Source organism: Neomonachus schauinslandi, chromosome 2, assembly GCF_002201575.2.
Source record: "Neomonachus schauinslandi chromosome 2, ASM220157v2, whole genome shotgun sequence".
In the NCBI taxonomy this organism is placed as follows: Eukaryota; Metazoa; Chordata; class Mammalia; order Carnivora; family Phocidae; genus Neomonachus; species Neomonachus schauinslandi.
Window position 1 is genome coordinate 161869564 of NC_058404.1, and position 17434 is coordinate 161886997.

General features: G+C 40.2%; 1 protein-coding gene across 1 annotated transcript in view; it reads left to right on the plus strand.

The window, feature by feature from the left end:
* Window positions 1-17434, plus strand: part of SCFD2 (sec1 family domain containing 2) — a 438974-nt gene that overhangs the window by 74013 nt on the left and 347527 nt on the right. Inside the window, exon 3 of the mRNA XM_021701578.1 lies at window positions 10198-10325. Within this exon, the coding sequence (XP_021557253.1) occupies window positions 10198-10325 (128 nt within the window). The remainder of the gene's footprint in view (window positions 1-10197; window positions 10326-17434) is intronic.

A 17434-nucleotide genomic window follows, 5' to 3' on the forward strand; every position in this document is an offset into this window, starting at 1 on the left:
TTAATTTTTTTAAAGATTTTATTTATTTATTTGAGAGAGAGAGAATGAGAGAGAGAGAGCACATGAGAGGGGAGAGGGTCAGAGGGAGAAGCAGGCTCCCTGCCGAGCAGGGAGCCCGATGCGGGACTCGATCCAGGGACTCCAGGATCATGACCTGAGCCGAAGGCAGCCGCCCAACCAACTGAGCCACCCAGGCGCCCCTAGTTTTCATAGCTTTTACATTTCTAGGAATGCATCCATTTCTTACCAACTGCCTAATTTCTTGGCATGTAGTTGCTCATAATATGTTCTTATAATTGTATTTCTTTGGTGTTGGTTGTGATATCTCCTCTTTCATTAATGATTTTATTTATTTGGGTCCTTTCTCTTTTCTTTTGGAGAAGTCTGGCCAGGGGTTTATCAGTCTTATTAATTCTTACAAAGTACCAGCTCCTAGTTTCGTTGATCTATTCTACTGTTCTTTTGGTTTCTATTTCATTGATTTCTGCTCTAATCTTTACTAATTCTCTTCTCTATTGCATCTAGGCTTTATTTGCTATTCTTTCTCCAGCTTCTTATGGTGTAAGGTTAGGTTGTGTATTTGAAACCTTTCTTGTTTCTTGAGAAAGGCTTGTATTGCTATATACTTCCCTCTTAGGATTGCCTTTGCTGCCTCCCAAAGGGTTTGAACAGTTGTGTTTTCATTTTCATTTGTTTCCAAAAATTATTTTTAAAGATTTTATTTGTTTGACAGAGAGTGCAAGAGAGCACAAGCAGTGGGAGCAGGAGGAGAGGGAGAAGCAGGCTCCCCACTGAGCAGGGAGCCTGATGTGGGGCTTGATCCCAGGACCCTGGGATCATGACCTGAGCCAAAGGCAGGCATTTAACCATTTGAGCCACCCAGGCACCCCTGTTTCCAAGAATGTTTTAAATTCTTCTTTTATTTCCTGGTTGACCCATTCATTCTTTAGTAGGATGCTCTTTAACCTCCATGTACTTGAGTTCTTTCCAAATTTCCTCTTGTGATTGAGTTCAAGTTTCAAAGCATTGTGGTCTGAAAATATGCACCGAATGATCCTAATATTTTGGTACCGGTTGAGACCTGATTTCTGACCCAGTATGTGATCTGTTCTGGAGAATGTTTCATGTGCATTCGAGAAGAATGTGTATTCTGTTGCTTTAGGATGAGATGCTCTGAATATGTCTTTGAAGTCCATCTGGTCCAGTGTGTCATTCAAAGCCCTTGTTTCCTTGTTGATCTTCTGCTTAGATGATCTGTCCATTGCTGTGAGTGGGGTGTTAAAGTCCCCTACTATTATCAATGTGTTTCTTTAGTTCTGTTATTAATTGGTTTATATAATTGGCTGCTCCCATGTCAGGAGCATAAATATTTACAATTTTTTGTAAAATTGTACAATTTTTTGTACAGTTTTGTACATTGTACAAAATGTACAACAATGCCCCGCATTGTATAAGAATTTACAAGTCTTGTTGGATAGACCCTTTAATTATGATATAGTGTCCTTCCTCGTCTCTTATTACAGTCTTTGGTATACAATCTAATTTGGATGTTATAAGGATTGCCACTCCAGCTTTCTTTTGATGTCCGTTAGCATGATAAATGGTTTTCCACCCCTTCACTTTCAATCTGGAGGTGTCTTTGGGTCTAAAATGAGTCTCTTGCAGACAGCTTATGGATGGGTCTTGGTTTTTTGTTTTGTTGTTTTGTTTTTTTTTTTTTAAAGATTTTATTTATTTATTTGACAGAGAGAGAGAGAGAACAAGTAGGCAGAGAGGCAGGCAGAGGGAGAGGGAGAAGCAGGCCCCCCACTGAGCAGGGAGCCCGATGTGGGGCTCGATCCCAGGACCCTGGGATCATGACCTGAGCCGAAGGCTGCCGCTTAACCAACTGAGCCACTCCGGCGCCCCGGGTCTTGGTCTTTTATCCAATCTGATACCCTGTGTCATTTGATTAGGGCATTTAGCCCATTTATATTAAGAGTAACTATTGAAAGATATGAATTTAGTGTCATTTTATTACCTGTAAAGTCACTGTTTCTGTATATTCTCTCTCTTCCTTTCTGGTCTGTGTTACTTTTGGTCTCTCTCTTCGCTTGCAGCATCCCCTTTAATATTTCTTACAGGGCTGCTTTAGTGATCACAAATTATTTTAGTTTCTGTTTGTCCTGGAAGCTCTTTATCTCTCCTTCTATTCTGAATGACAGCCTTGCTGGGTAAAGTATTCTTGGGTGCATATTTTTCCTCATTTAGCACCCTAATATATCATGCCAGTCCTTTCTGGCCTGCCAGGTCTCTTTGGATAGGTGTGCTGCCAGTCTTATGTTTCTACCCTTGTAGATTAAGTACCTGTTGTCCTGAGCTGCTGTCAGGATTTGCTCTTTGTCTCTGAAATTTGCAAGCTTCATTATTATATGTCGAGATGTTGATCTATTTTTATTGATTTTGAGGGGGGTTCTCTGTGCATCCTGGACTTGAATGCCTATTTCCTTCTCCAGATTAAAGAAGTTGTCAGCTATAATTTGCTCCAATATACCTTTTCCCCCCCACTCTCTCTCTCTTTCTTCTTCTTCTTGGACTGCAATTATTCTAATATTGTTTCACTTTATGGTATCACTTATCTCTCTAATTCTCCCCTTGAGATCAGCAGTTCTCTCTCTCATTCTCAGCTTCTTTATTCTCTGTCATTTTGTAATCTGTATCACTAATTCTCTCTTCTGCCTCATTTATCCTAGCAGTTAGAGCCTCCATTTTTTATTGCATCTCATTAATAGCCTTTTTGATTTTGACCTGATTAGATTTTAGTTCTTTTATTTCTCCAGAAAGGAATTCTCTAGTGTCTTCTAAACTTTTTTCAAACCCAGCTAGTATGTTTATAATCGTTAATCTGAATCCTAGTTCCATCATCTTTTATTCATACTGATTAGGTCTCTGGCAGTCAGTAGTACCTCTTGTTCTCTTTTTTTGAGGGGAGTTTTTCCATCTTGTCATTCTGTCCAGGGAAGAATAGATGAACGAGAGAAGAAAATACTAAATAGCAACAATGACCCCAGAGAATTATACACTAAACACATCAGAAGAGACCAGAAACCGAGAAGAAAAAAAAAAAGAGAGAACATAATCTGACAGGTGAACAGAACAAAGCAATACACTAAATACACTAGATCCTGAGTGTATTTTGGTCTGTTAGAAAACTAGATCCCAAAATTGTAAAGAAAGAAAAATTCATATATATATATATATAAAATTAAATAAAATGAAAGGATAGAATATAACTGTAAAAATGAAAATTAAAAAGGACTTAGAAAAAAAGAATATAACCAGACAGATGAACAGAGTAGAGCGATACACTCTATTCTGGGTGTATTTTGTCCTGTTTGTTAGAAGAAACTACATACCAAATTATAAAGAAAGAAAACTTGTACATATTCAAAAATAAAATTAAATACAATTAAAGAATAGAATGTAATTTCAAAAATGACAATTAAAAAAGACTTAAGAAGAGAGTTGGTGGGGCGCCTGGGTGGCTCAGTCGGTTAAGTGTCTGCCTTCAGCTCAGGTCATGAACCCAGCGTCCTGGGATCAAGCCCCGCATCTGGGGGTGCTCAGTGGGGAGCCTGCTTCTCCCTCTCCCTCTGCCTGCCTATCTGCCTACTTGTGATCTCTCTCTCTGTCAAATAAATAAAATCTTAAAAAAAAGAAAGAAAGAAAAGAGTTGGTAAAATAAATTAGTTGAAAAGGAATAAGAAAAAAAATTAAAATTGAAAGACTAAAGAATCATGAGAAGAAACCCTGAATTCTATATTCTATTTTCCCCTAGTGATGGAGTTTTGTAGTTCTCATTGATCAGTAAACTTGGTCTTAGCCAGCTGGATGTTCCTGCTGATCTTCTGGGGGAGGGGCCTGTTGCACTGAATCTCAGGTTTCTTTGCCCCAGGCAGAACTGCACCGCCCTTGCCAGGGGTCAGGCTAAGTAAGCGGCTCCAGATTGCTCTATGTGGCTTTTGTTTCCTGAAGGCTTTCTGTGCTCCTTTAGAGGATAAAAATAAAAATGGCCCCATCCCCAATATCCAGCCCCAGAGCTGAAAGATCTTAGCCCCACTCCTCAGTGTGCCCTCAGGGAAAAGCAGTCAATCACTTCTGTCTCCCTGGTTTCCATCTGCACCATGTTCACCCAGCCTGTGACCAAGCATTTTTTATCTCAGGCACCTGACCCTGTTTGGAGTCTGCACACTTTGCAATCTCCTGCACCTCGCACCCATACTGCTCCTCCTGGGGGAAGGAAGGAGGGTCTCACCTCGTTCTGCCACTAGCTGGGTGGTAGCCCAACTGTTGATGGCAACACCGAGCTGAGAGCCCACTCCTGGGCTCACTCATGGCAGCCAGCTTCCCTGCTCTGATGCCTGCGAACTCTACCATGCTCAGGCAATCCTGTTCTTTCTGTAACCCTGGGGATCCTGAGACTACACTGTCCCACCTAGCATTCTGCCCCGCTTCGCCTCCCGAGCGTCTTTCAGGCAGAAACGTCCCTCACCAGAGCAGATTTCTAAAAGTTCTAAATTTGTGCTCCACTGCTCTATCACTTTCTGGTAGCTTGCTTAGGGAGGCTTCCTCCTACTGCGATTTATCTTCCCATATATCGCCTTGGAGTCACTTCTCTGTATCTCCTACCTTGCCAAAAGGGGTCAATTTTCTATTTGTAGAATTGCAGTAATTCTTGTCTTAGATCTCTGGTTGAGTTCACAGGTTTGATAGCTCTCTAGCAGAATTCTAGGATCAGATGAAATTAGGGTCCCCTACTCCTCCACCATCTTCTCCTTCCACCTGTGATATTGTTTAAAACAAAAAGTGCCAAATCCTGAGAGCAAACTTTTCTTGCTTCATGAGGTAATATGGATCTACTTCACTCTTCACTCTATTCCATTCTATCTTACGTGAGGCCCACATATAAACTTAAAAGGATAATAGAAGATATATTAAGGATTAAAAAAGAAAACCAACATGAAGCCTTTAAAATTACTGACATTCTATGCAATCGATTCTTTTTGATGATTTGCATAATACAGGCATGGCAAGGTTTAGTAGAAAGATAACTGAGCTCAGAAGCCAGTTGTCTGGGGGTGAGTCCTGGTTTTGCCACTTACAGGTTGAGTGTACTTAAGTAGTCATTTGGCTTCTCTGAGGCTCTTTAAATTGGGGCAACGATCATGGCTTAGCTCATGATGTGAGGATCAAATGAGACATAAGAATTGTTTTGTAGATTCCTAAATGCTTCTAAAAGAGAAGGTAGTGGTGGTATTTAAAAGTATTTTTAAATATTATATTTTATTTACCTTTCAAAAATCTGTCTTAAGTTGGCCGTGAAATAAAGAAACAAGCTGTTTTGGGGTGGGTCTGATTATTAAAACGATGTTGCCCAGCTGTTGCTGAATTTAAGACAAAAGACTAAGCAATATGAGGTAGGTTTATAGTTTAGCATAAAGGGTTTAGATTAGGTATGAGTAGGATCTAATAGCAGTTTGATTTATTTGAAGCTGTAGTGTTTTTCTCAGGCATATTATAAAATTTTCTTTAGGTGCCTTCAAAAATGAAAAACAGATTTTCATGTGTTTGTGTTGGGTGAGGTAGTGTCCTACTGAAGATGTAAAGATGATTAATTTACTACCATCTCTAATGTTCACCTCTACCCCAAATGTCATACATCCACTTTATGTCAGTCTGGAAATATTTATGGAATCTGAACTCTTCATAAAAGTAACAATTCTAGTTTTAAAATATCCTGTTGTGTGCAGTTTGCAGAATTTCAGTATAATTAACGAGACAAGAAGCTGGCATAGAAGTCATTGCTTAAAAACCTTCCTTAATTTTAGCCATTCTGACAGGTGTAAAGTGGTATCTCATCATAGTTTTGATTTGTATTTCCCTGATGATGAGTGATGTTGAGCCTCTTTTCATGTGTCTGTTGGCCATCCACATGTCTTCTTTGGAGAAACATCTATTCATGTTTCTGCCTATTTTTTAACTGGATTATTTGTTTTAAAAAATTTTGCTTCCTATAGCTGTAAGTCTTGAGGTAATCTATAGAAAAGTTTCTTATTTTATTCCTGAAAATCAAAATTCTTTACATCAGCATGTCATATATAGGAGGATTGCTTGAGTTGGAGTTTTCAGTATTTCAGTGTGTATCATGAATTCTGTATTATGTATTGTTGAACTATTCATATTAGAAAATGAAGCTACTGGCAGTGTTTATCCATACATGTATACAAGTAGATGGAAAAGACTAATGTACTTCCAAAACAGGCTTTCTTCTATATCTTATGAGAAAATTCTGACCTTTGATTTTTCTCTTATTACTACCACTGCTGTTGCTACTGCTATGTTTATTGAATGCTTAGTACGTGTCAGGCATTGTTCTAGGTGCTCTAGATATATTAACACCTTCAATTCTCATAATAATCTGCTGACTAGGTACTCTTACCATCCCCAAGTTAACGGAGGAGGAAACATGTATAGAGAGATTAGGTAACTCTCCTGGGCTAACGAGTAGAACCAGACCCTTTATTGTTTGGTTCCAGAACGCATGCTTCTACAATACTGCCTACCACTAATCTATTACACTTGTTGTGATAGCACTCTGTGTATTGCTTATTCCGTCATTAGGAAAATAGAACATTTGCACAGTTGGAAAGGATAAAGAATTGCACAGAATACACTGTTAAGATTATAGTGTGGATTTTAATTAACTTCTCTTGACTTACAAAATTTGACATCAGGAATTGATTTCATATGAAACTTCAATAGTGTGAAATGTCTATTGGATCAATTTTTATGAGCATATTAAAGAAAGGCAGTGATTAACTCCCACACTCAACTCAGATGCTGACATAAGAGTAAGTGTGCAAACTACAACGCAGCAGTAACAGAGTGACTTGGAGAAGAAGTGGGTGCAGGACACAGCAGAGCGGCCAGTAAGTACAATTTGATCCCCTTTAGTGCCAGTCATTCGGAGAGCCAGAATTTGTTCATGCATGTTAACTTGGTAAACTTAAAATGACCATGTATGATGTGGGAGTCAGTTTGGTGTGTTTAGGAAACTGTTTTGTTCAGGAAGAAACATTAGAAACTGTCACACATATCTAGACAATCAGAATTGTTTATATCAGCAAAACAATTTTCAAGGAAACATGACCTGACTCTGCATCAGTGTTAGAGATCATGGAAACCTTGTGTATTTCTTACAAAATGTTTCAGTAGAAAACAGCCAGAGTGTATAAGCCCCATGTGACTTTAATACATATGAACAAATCAGGATTGTATGAAAAAAATACTCAGTGTCATGAAGTGAAGTAGCTGAATATATTACAAACCCTTGATCACATTGGCAATATCATAGAAGTAGTCAACAACCATAACAATAATTGTGAATCAGGAAAGTGCTTTATGTGCATTATCATATTTAACCCTCTCACGGATGAGAAAATGGAGGGAAACAGTTACATGCACACGGTTGTACAACTAGCAAGTGTTACTCATTCACTTATTCAGTATTTATTGAGTATAACTACCATGGAGCCTGGCACCGTTCTAGGGAGTGGGGACTTAGCAATGAGTAAAACAAGGACCTACTTTCCAAGAAGGACCTTACCTTCTGGGAGGGAGATAGACAACAAACAGATAAACATGGAAGCATATGCTCAGTCAGTTGATAAGAAAGATTATGTAGAACAGTAAGGCCCAGGAAGGGGGAGGAGTGCCAGCGTAGGGTGCCCGGATGGGCTGTCGTTACTTCTTTATATGGGATGGTAAGGGGGAACCTCTCTGATAAGGCAACGTTTTAGCAGACACTGGAAGAGAGAGAGGGATATTTGTAGAGGGAGAACATTCCTGGCAAAGGAGAAGAGGTCCCTGTGCTTGGAGTGCCTGAGGAAGATCAGAGAGGCTGTGTAGTTGCTAGGGGTGCAGGGGAGAATGGTCAGAGTTTGAACCCAGATTTTATCTGACCCCAAAGCCCACATTTTAACCACTACACTAATCCGATGGGCCAATCACAGTATTACATAACCTACTGTGATTTTGGAGACACTCTGTATTAGCAAAATGCATACTCTCATAGAAAAGTGGAGGGCAGTGAAGTTCTACTCTAGAAGTTGTGTGTTGAAAATATGTGAGAAATCAGTGTGGCTTGGGGAGAGGTGCTTTGGAGAACAAAAGGTAGGGAACAATTGTGGACCATATTGGGGAACCTGGGAGTATACCTCCCCTGCTCAGAATACTTTAGTGGTTCTCTATTGCCTTCAGAGTTTGGGGGACATTATGTAGCTTTCCCAAAGCCCCATAGGATATAGACCTAGTTTTGAATGATGATAAAGACCATTTTCATTACTGCTAAGCTATGCTGCTCTTTTCAGAATGTGAAATCGTTGCATACTCCTTGGCTTCCTGTCACCTACGGAAGGATAAGCCTTGGCAGGGAGCTCAGGGCCATATGTAGTAGCTCCTTCCTCCACTTTTACCCTTCCTTCTGCTGCCCCTCCCTTGCATCCAGGCATGGAGCAAAACAGTACTCTTCAGTGCCATGTATGTGGGACTTTGTACTGAAATGAAATCTCTGAAATATCCTTCTCTCTCTTGTTTTCTTGTTTAGAAAGATTTGTATATCCTTGAAGACTTGATCGCTTTCCTTCCCAGACTGAGTTACAACTTCTTGCCGTGGCTGCTTTCAGAGCTTACATATCTCTGTACTTGCTCATCATTTCCAGTGGCAATCATTCTTTGAGTCCCTGTCCTTCTAGCCAGGATTAGAGCCCTTGCTCTGTGCTACCAGAAAAAGCTATGCAAGCATGGACCTGCTTCTTATCACATTTGGGGGGGGGGAGAATTTTCCAGCCTCTTCTTTCAGACTCTAAGTCATTGAGAGCGTGTGCCTCATTTTGATCTATGTTGCAACCACTTAGATGAGCACTTGGCGTATAGTTTACTGGCTCATTCAGATTAAACTTAGAATATTGGATGCTGAGTTATAATGATGACAGTTTTGATTAGAGCAAAACAAGTAGAATATGTTGGTCAGTGATGTCAGTTCACTCAGAAAAAAATAGATGGTAAGAAAAACAGCACTACTAAATGAAAGATTATTGTGTGCCAGATATTAAACTCAGTGCTGCAACACATCATTCCATTATTCTAAATGAAATTCAAACTTGAAAGATACACCTTATTAGGTATAACTTTCAAGTTAAATTAATGTCATATTAGATATAACTTTTAAAACTAAACTCTAAAAAATGCATTCATTTTCAAACTGTTGCTCACTGGATGGTAGGAGGTGTTAGTGGGACTTTAAGTGGAGGGAAAATGTCCTTAGAAAGGGACAGACGTCAGCTTTGTTTTTTTATACTCCGTTTTTAAAGCGTTACTACAAATGTGTATACTTGGCTACATGCAGAGATCTTCCGGAAAGAACACTGTACTCATTTATAATTTGGACATAGCATGGTGGGTGAGATAGAGGGCTGTTGGAAAAGTGAGCCCAGATGAGACCCTGCATAATGCAGTGCTTCGTGCTGGATCAACAGTTAATTGTAAAGGCTTCAGAAGTGCCATCCTTACAACCTAAGGCCCAAAGTGGGCTACTTAAGGCCACGGTCACTTAGCCTAATTCCTGACTTTCATTCAGTACAAAACCCATTCATTAGGAAGTCTACTGAGTAGTTTTTACACAGGAATTCTCATTGCTGATTGCTTTGTGTTTCCCTGACAAGTATACTATCTCAAATATATAAGCTTATAATCACTGATAAATCATTTTTAGACATGTTTTTAATTTGGGCTTACAAACCATTTATATGTTACTCTAGCAATGTTGAATTATACTCTGAAATATTTTTGAATGCAAATCTCAAAACAATTTATCATACACTTTTCTCACACTTCTCATAACACAATGTAGCTTTTCTTCCCGCCCTCGCCCCCCCCAAAAAAAGGGGGTGTTGATTTTATTATTTCCTTAATTTCTCAATATTTTGTGCTGAGTAAAGTGGATTAGATATTCTTTATTTAATCTTAGTACTTAAAGCCTATCAGAAGGAAAGACTATATTAGTGCTCAGAAAGGATATTTAAGAAATTATTTTGCTTTTGACTCTTCTTGTTATCCAGTAGACATTTATTCTAAAGCTCTTTTGTGGTTTTATTGCAGTGACCCAGCTGCCAGAGCTCTGTGGGAAGCCTTACTGAGCACCAAGCACAAAGAGGCAGTGATGGAAGTCCGGAGACATCTAGTGGAAGCAGCAAGCAGAGAAAACCTGCCAATCAAGATGAGTATGGGTAAGCATGTCCACCTCTAGGACAGACAGTAACCATGGGCTCTGAGGAAGTTGATTTGAGCTTCTCTGAACTGTGGGCCAATCTAGCCAGCATGGCATCTCAGTGAAAGTATCGAAGACATTTGTAAATTGTTGAAAGAGTAGGCAAGGAGTAGGGACACACTGCCCTCAGGGGTCAACAGTGACCCCCTTTTTTAGACTCAACTTTGGGAACGAACACCTCCTCTCCTACCCTCCCTCCCTCCCTCCCTCAACTTCCTTCCTTCCTTCCTCTCTCTCTCTTTCTTTCCACAGTTCTAGATACACATTAATAACAAGTGTGTTTACTGTATAGAGTTCCTTATCCATGAGAATGGTAAAACAAGAACAGATTCATATTGTGAATCAAGAAAAGTAGGATTGCACAAAGGTTTTGGTGATAAGGTTAATTTATATTGCAGTTCAATGATGTAACTGAACGATGCTATCACAGAGCATAAATCAATTTTTATTGCTCAATATAGGACTCTTGAAAGATCAACACAGTTTACTTTCCTCAAGGACTGTATCTTTTTAAAAATATCAAAGCCAGAAATAAATTGTTAAAAAAGACAGGTAACCCTTGTGCAAGACTGTTGAATCTCAGATCTGTACCTCTGAAACAAATAATGCAATATATGTTAAGAAAAAAAAAGAAGAAGAAGAAGGTAGCGGGAGGGGAAGAATGAAGCGGGGGAAATTGGAGGGGTAGACGAACCATGAGAGACGATGGACTCTGAAAAACAAACAGGGTTCTAGAGGGGAGGGGGGTGGGAGGATGGGTTAGCCTGGTGGTGGGTATTGAGGAGGGCACATTCTGCATGGAGCACTGGGTGTTATGCACAAACAATGAATCATGCAACACTACATCTAAAACTAATGATGTAATGTATGGGGATTAACATAAGAATTAAAAAAAAAAAAAAAGACAGGTAACCCCATGAATTCAAATTTAAATGTTTGAGTTTTCTGTTGAACAAAGGGGAGAAAAAAGCCTCAGATGAAATGATTTACATTCTCCCCAAACTCCAGACATGGGGAGAGAAAAAAGAAGGAAAGATACAGACAGTTGTTAGCAAACTTTGGTTGTAAGAAGGACTGAAAACATTGGCCGAAATCACACTTTATCCATGTGCCAACTGTAATTTGGTAAAAGCTTAACAGTGCGGCTCTCCGTTTCTGCTTCCTATCACTAGTCAGAATTTCTGGTGTGTCTCATTTTTATATACCAACAGATATATCACCATGAACAGTAAGAAAAGATCTGGAGCTTAAACATAATAAAACACTGGTATTTGAAAATTCCTTATCACGTAGCTTATCATTAAAAAAAAATCATGCTCTGGCCTCTTAAATGGCTGGAATGCTTTTTCTAACACCATTTAAAACTATGAAATATGATTTAAACTATGTACAATTCTCCCAACCCCTACTGTAAATTCTACTGAAGTATACGTTTTTCTGTGATAGAGGTTTCTAATACTTTTGAGACATTAAACAGAAATTTTAACTCAAGATTGAGGATTCTCTTGTATTTAAATTGACTAAGAGTGATCCCGTGATTCTAACCTCAGATCTTAAATATAAAATTTCTCAGTACAAGGGAAAATCATATTAAAACCTTATGAACATCAATAGAAAGAAACACCATTCTGTGAAAGGAAAAAAGTTTAATTGCTAAAACAAAGAAAAAGTTCATTTTATCATTTCACATATAAACACATGCCGTATTTCCAAGAGCTTGTTATTAAATTGTCAGTTAGCTAAATAAATGTGTTCCAAAAAAGTGATTTTTAAAACATTGTAAACTGAATTGATTTTTTCCCACTGGCTTTCAAGATGAAAAATGTATCCTGAAAGTACAAAAGAAGTAGACTCTGAGAAACCCATTTGTTTGGATCCAAAATGTCCATTTACAGAAGAAATGAGTAGAAGATGCCTGTCTCAGTTTCAACATTTTACGCAGAATCTGTCTCTCTGGAGTCCTTCTGTGGTTGGAGGATTTTCACCAGTTTGTCCTCTTGCTCTCTGCAGAATGGACATACTTCCCAGTGTTTAATGGGTGGCAGGAAGATCACATTGGAGCTGAAGGAAAACAGATTTCTATGACATCTTTCTTTTGCAGCCAGATTTCTTGGCAAAGTATTCTATGCTTGATTTATTCTGTTTCTTTATTATTTTCTTGCTTATTAATCTAGTGCAGTCTGTCTTCTGACACTTTTTTACTAAATGCTAAGTGAAATAAGTCAAGCAGAGAAAGTCAATTATCATACGGTTTCACTTATTTGTGGTACATAAGGAATAGCATGGAGGACATTAGGAGAAGGGGGGGAAATTGGAGGGAGAGATGAACCATGAGAGACTATGGACTCTGAGAAACAAACTGAGGGTTCTAGAGGGGAGGGGCGTGGGGGGATGGGTTAGCCCAGTGATGGGTATTAAGGAGGGCACGTACTGCATGGAGCACTGGGTGTTATACGAAAACAATGAATCGTGGATCACTACATCAAAAACTAATGATGTATTGTATGGTGACTAACATAACATAATAAAATAAAATTAAAAAAAAAAAGTCTCCCAGACCACTAAATAGAAGTTTGTTTTTCTCAGTCCTCATCCTCCTTGACTTCTTTGTAGCATTCACTTCTAGACTCACTGCTGCCTTATGCATGTGATTATGATGGGGTGCAAAGCCAGCTATGTCTGGTTCTGTCACTGAACAGCCAAACTTCAATTTCTCTATCCAGAAAAATAGGGAAAATACCTATTTCCTGGAATATTGAAGAAGAAAGAAAACTCTGAGCACAGTGAAGGTTCTGACGGAAGCAGGCTGGGATTGGTGTGCGGTGGGCCTAGAAGCAGAAGTCTGGGAGAAGGAATCTACACGGGAAACCAGATTATAAGAAGGTTGTTTGACAAGAGGGCAATCAAAGCAAACAAACTGCGTTTGATGATTTTCCCCTTTCTTTCTGGGAAATATGCTTACTCATTCTTCCCAATTCACTTGTCCTTTTCTAGTCTTTATGCTGAGTATCTCCCTTTTGATAACACATCCTCTTTTTATGCAGAATTCTAAATAGTTTTCCCATTTTCAGCTTAGTGATGATTACATTCTGTCACCTTGTCCCTGAGTCTGTTTACCCCCCAAATCACGTTGCTTGTATTGGGATTTCCAAGCTTCTGTGGTCACTTCTGTAGAAAAATCTTTTGAGCTACATTTCCAGATGATAATCTGATCCATTACATTGAGATACATCTTAATTTACCCTCCAAGTTCTGGGCACTGTAGTGTCGCTTCATATACTATTAAATGGGATGAGTTCTTTCAACCGTTTGTGAAAAGAGGCCTTTTGCACCCTTTACCGTTGCAGTTGCCTCTAGTTTGGAGCCATAGACATAGCCCTAGTTTGTTCATGTCCCTCCGAAAATGTGATGTCCAGAGCTGAAGAACAGTGTCTTGGTCTTCACCTCTTTTTGGATACTATACTTCTCCTAATGAAGCTCCAGATGAAATTAGTGAGTTTTGCTTCCCACCAATGCCACACTTAGTATCATTTCCTCCTTTACCACTTCATACTACTGGCTTTAAAAAACAGCAATAAATCAAAGCACTCTACAGTCTTACTCAATCTATACTTTTTTCAACATCATTGAGGATACTGTGTTTCCTTTATTGGTACTTGAGTTCATCCAGTTCTGACTGGATAACAACTACACTTTGATCACATTAATATCTTTTGCCTTCATTTTGGAGAATTTTATCTGGGACTAAGGGGAGCATGTGTGCATACACATCCGTGTGTGTGTGTGTGTATGTGTGTGTGTGTGTGTGTGTGAAATGAGTGGGGAAATTGTCAAACTGCAAAAAATCCAGTAAGACCCACATACCATGTGATATATAGTAATTTATAAAAGATGAGAAAATCTGGCTGCCTCACAGGACACATACACGGATTATTAACTGTCACACTTCCTTGTCTTCATATAGACGCTGTTACCACAATTTGAGGAATGGGGAAGGGAATTGATTTTTTAAGAGGTTTTTTTTTTTAAGTTTTATTTACTTATTTGTCAGAGAGAGAGAGCACAAGCAGGGAGAGCAGTGGGCAGAAGGAGAAGCAGCCCGCTGAGCGGGGAGCCCAATGTGGGACTCAATCCCAGGATGCTGGGATCATGACCTGAGCCGAAGGCAGCTGCTTAACCAGCTGAGCCACCCACGCGCCACTTAGCAGAGTTTTACACGGTTTGTTTCATGCAATGCTTTCAATAATCTTTTGAATTTGGTACTTTTTTTTTTACTCCCATTTCACAGACAGGAAAGACTGAGACCCAAAAAGGTGCCGTTTCTTTGCCAGGATTCCCCTGCCAGTTGTGAAGTTACTGTCTCTCAGCTCTCACCTCACCCTTCCCGTCTGTAATGCTCCGGCTGGCTCCCTGCTAGAGGGAGAGGGCAAGGCTGGCAGGGAAGGAGCCACGTGCCCCTTCCTCTCTGCTTCCTGCCGCCTTCCCTTCTGCTCGTCAGGGTCAGGCGGGCACCCCGGCACCACAGCAGCTCCGGGCCGCGTGGCCATAGTGGCTGAATCCACTGTGCAGTCCGCCGCCCGGTGCAGGAGCGGCTTCGTAGGCCTGCCCCTGCAGAGGTGCCCGCGCCGCCGAGGAGGGCTCGGTTCTCGGACGTCTGAGTTTCAGTCACACGTCCCTGTGTTTCTCAGTTTTAATAATTCCGACCTCTTCCCTTTGTTTCCTCCGTCCAGTGGTGGGATCTGCTTCCAACAGTTGCCACGGCTACGATACCTTGGGGTTCTCTTTGTACCCTTTCAGGGATGCAGTTAACAGTTTTGCACGTTACATTTTCTCTGTTCAGATAACTGCTTTGTCTTGTGCCTTCCTGGGCCCAGACTGATACAGTCTTACAGCAAGTAAGCCAGGATAGAAACCTGGGTCTGCTGACTTCTGTATCAGGCCTCTGTCTAGATAGAGGAATCAAACTACTGAGACACAGAGATGATTGTGCCATTCCTGTGCTTAAAACCCTTGGGTGGGCCCCCACTGCCTCAAGAGAGTGGCCGACCTCCTCAGCATGCTGATTATAAAATTCCTCTGCCATCTGGCTAGATGTTTTCCCCATCCTTTCCCACTGGCTTCCCTCCCTTCTCCCCATACCCCAGCAGGAACTCCTGCAGAGCCAGATCTTTCTTGTCTTTGCCTGCAATCTTCCCATTTGATTGTCCCTGCAGATCCACGTCCCCCTTCTCTACTGTGCTTCTGGAGACTAACCATTTTGGACTACCTCAACAGGCTTCCCTGTCCTTGACCTCTCAGGTAGATTCGGCCAATGGGAGGCACCGGCAGGGGTTTTAGAGGGTGAGAGGAGAATGTCGTTAGGGTATCATTTATCTGTCTTCTTCCTTGCCAGGATGCTATTGGTTGCATCCTTCTACTCGTCCCTTGTTGGTTTCCTTAACCTGCATTCTTGTAAAAAGTCCCATCATTAAGCTTGCCTTATTTTCCTTGTTTGAGTGTGCCATCTCTTTCCTGCCCAGACCTTGACTAATATAACCATTCACTTTCGAGTGCACACGTGTGCATGCATACACACACACACACACACACACACACATCTTTCTTTTCAAAGCCCATCTTACTTTTCAGGATCTAATGTAGAAGTCACTTTCTCTGTGAAACCATATCTAATCTCCTTCTGCTCTTCTTCCTATGCCCTTCCTCAGCAGGCTGAATTGATTGCTCTGGCTTCTGAGGACCCACAGCTCTTTTTCTTGTTGCACTTACCACAGTGCAATTGTAGCTAAATGTGGATCTGAAACCTGCTAGGTAGTGTCCATATCATATTCTTCCCTGGCTGTTTAGCTTGGTACATAGAGGATGGCTTAGTACTTGGGAATGGATTGCTTTTAATGAGTGTGGATGAGTAATAGAGGGACAATGCCTATTTCCACTTTCATTTACATGCGTTAATATTTCTATTTACAAATTTCCTTTCTGATAATTCTTGTTCCTTTTGATGTGTGTGTAGCATCCAATCATGTCTTCTCCCTTGGGTTCTTTTTTCTTTTCTTTTCTTTTTTTTTTTTAAGATTTTATTGATTTATTTATTTGAGAGAGAGAGAGCGTGCATGTGCACGAGTTGGGGGAGGGGCAGAGGAAGAGGGACAAGCAAACTCCCTGATGCAGGGCTTGATCTCAGGACCCTGAAATCATGAACCTAGTCGAAGTCAGACACTTAACTGACTGAGCCACCCAAGTGTCCTCCTTGGGTTCTTTTCCCTTGGTCATCATGTCACTCTGCTCTTCTGATTATCTTTTTTTTTTTTTAATTAGTTTCAGGGATAGAATTTAGTGATTCATCAGTTGCATATAACACCCAGTGCTCATTATATCAAATGCCCTCCTTAATGCCCATCACCCAATTATCCCTTCCCGCTACCCACTTCCCCTCCAGCAACCCTCAGTTTGTTTCCTAGAGTTCAGCATCTCTTATGGTTTGCCTCCCTTTTAATTTTTATCTTATTTTATTTGTCCTTCCTTCCCCTATGTTCATCTATTTTGTTTCTTAAATTCCACATATGAGTGAAATCATATGGTATTTGTCTTTCTCTGACTGACTTATTTCAGTTAGCATTAAACCCTCTAGTTCCATCCATGTTGTTACAAACAGCAAGATTTCAGTTTTTTGATGGCTGAGTAAAATTCCATTGTGTGTGTGTGTGTGTGTGTGTATAAATATAAATATATATATGTATATATATATATCACATCTTCTTTATCCATTCATCTGTTGATGGACATCTGGACTCTTTCCATATTTTGGTTATTGTGGACATTGCTGCTATAAACATTGGGGTGCAGGTGCCCCTTTGAATCACTATGTTTGTATCCTTTGGATAAATACCTAGTAGTGCAATTGCTGGGTCATAGGGTAGCTCTATTTTTAACTTTTTGAGGAACGTCCATACTGTTTTCCAGAGTGGCTGCACCAGCTTGCATTCCCACCAACAGTGTAGGAGGGTTCCCCTTTCTCCACATCCTCGCCAACATCTGTCATTTCCTGACTTGTTAATTTTAGCCATTCTG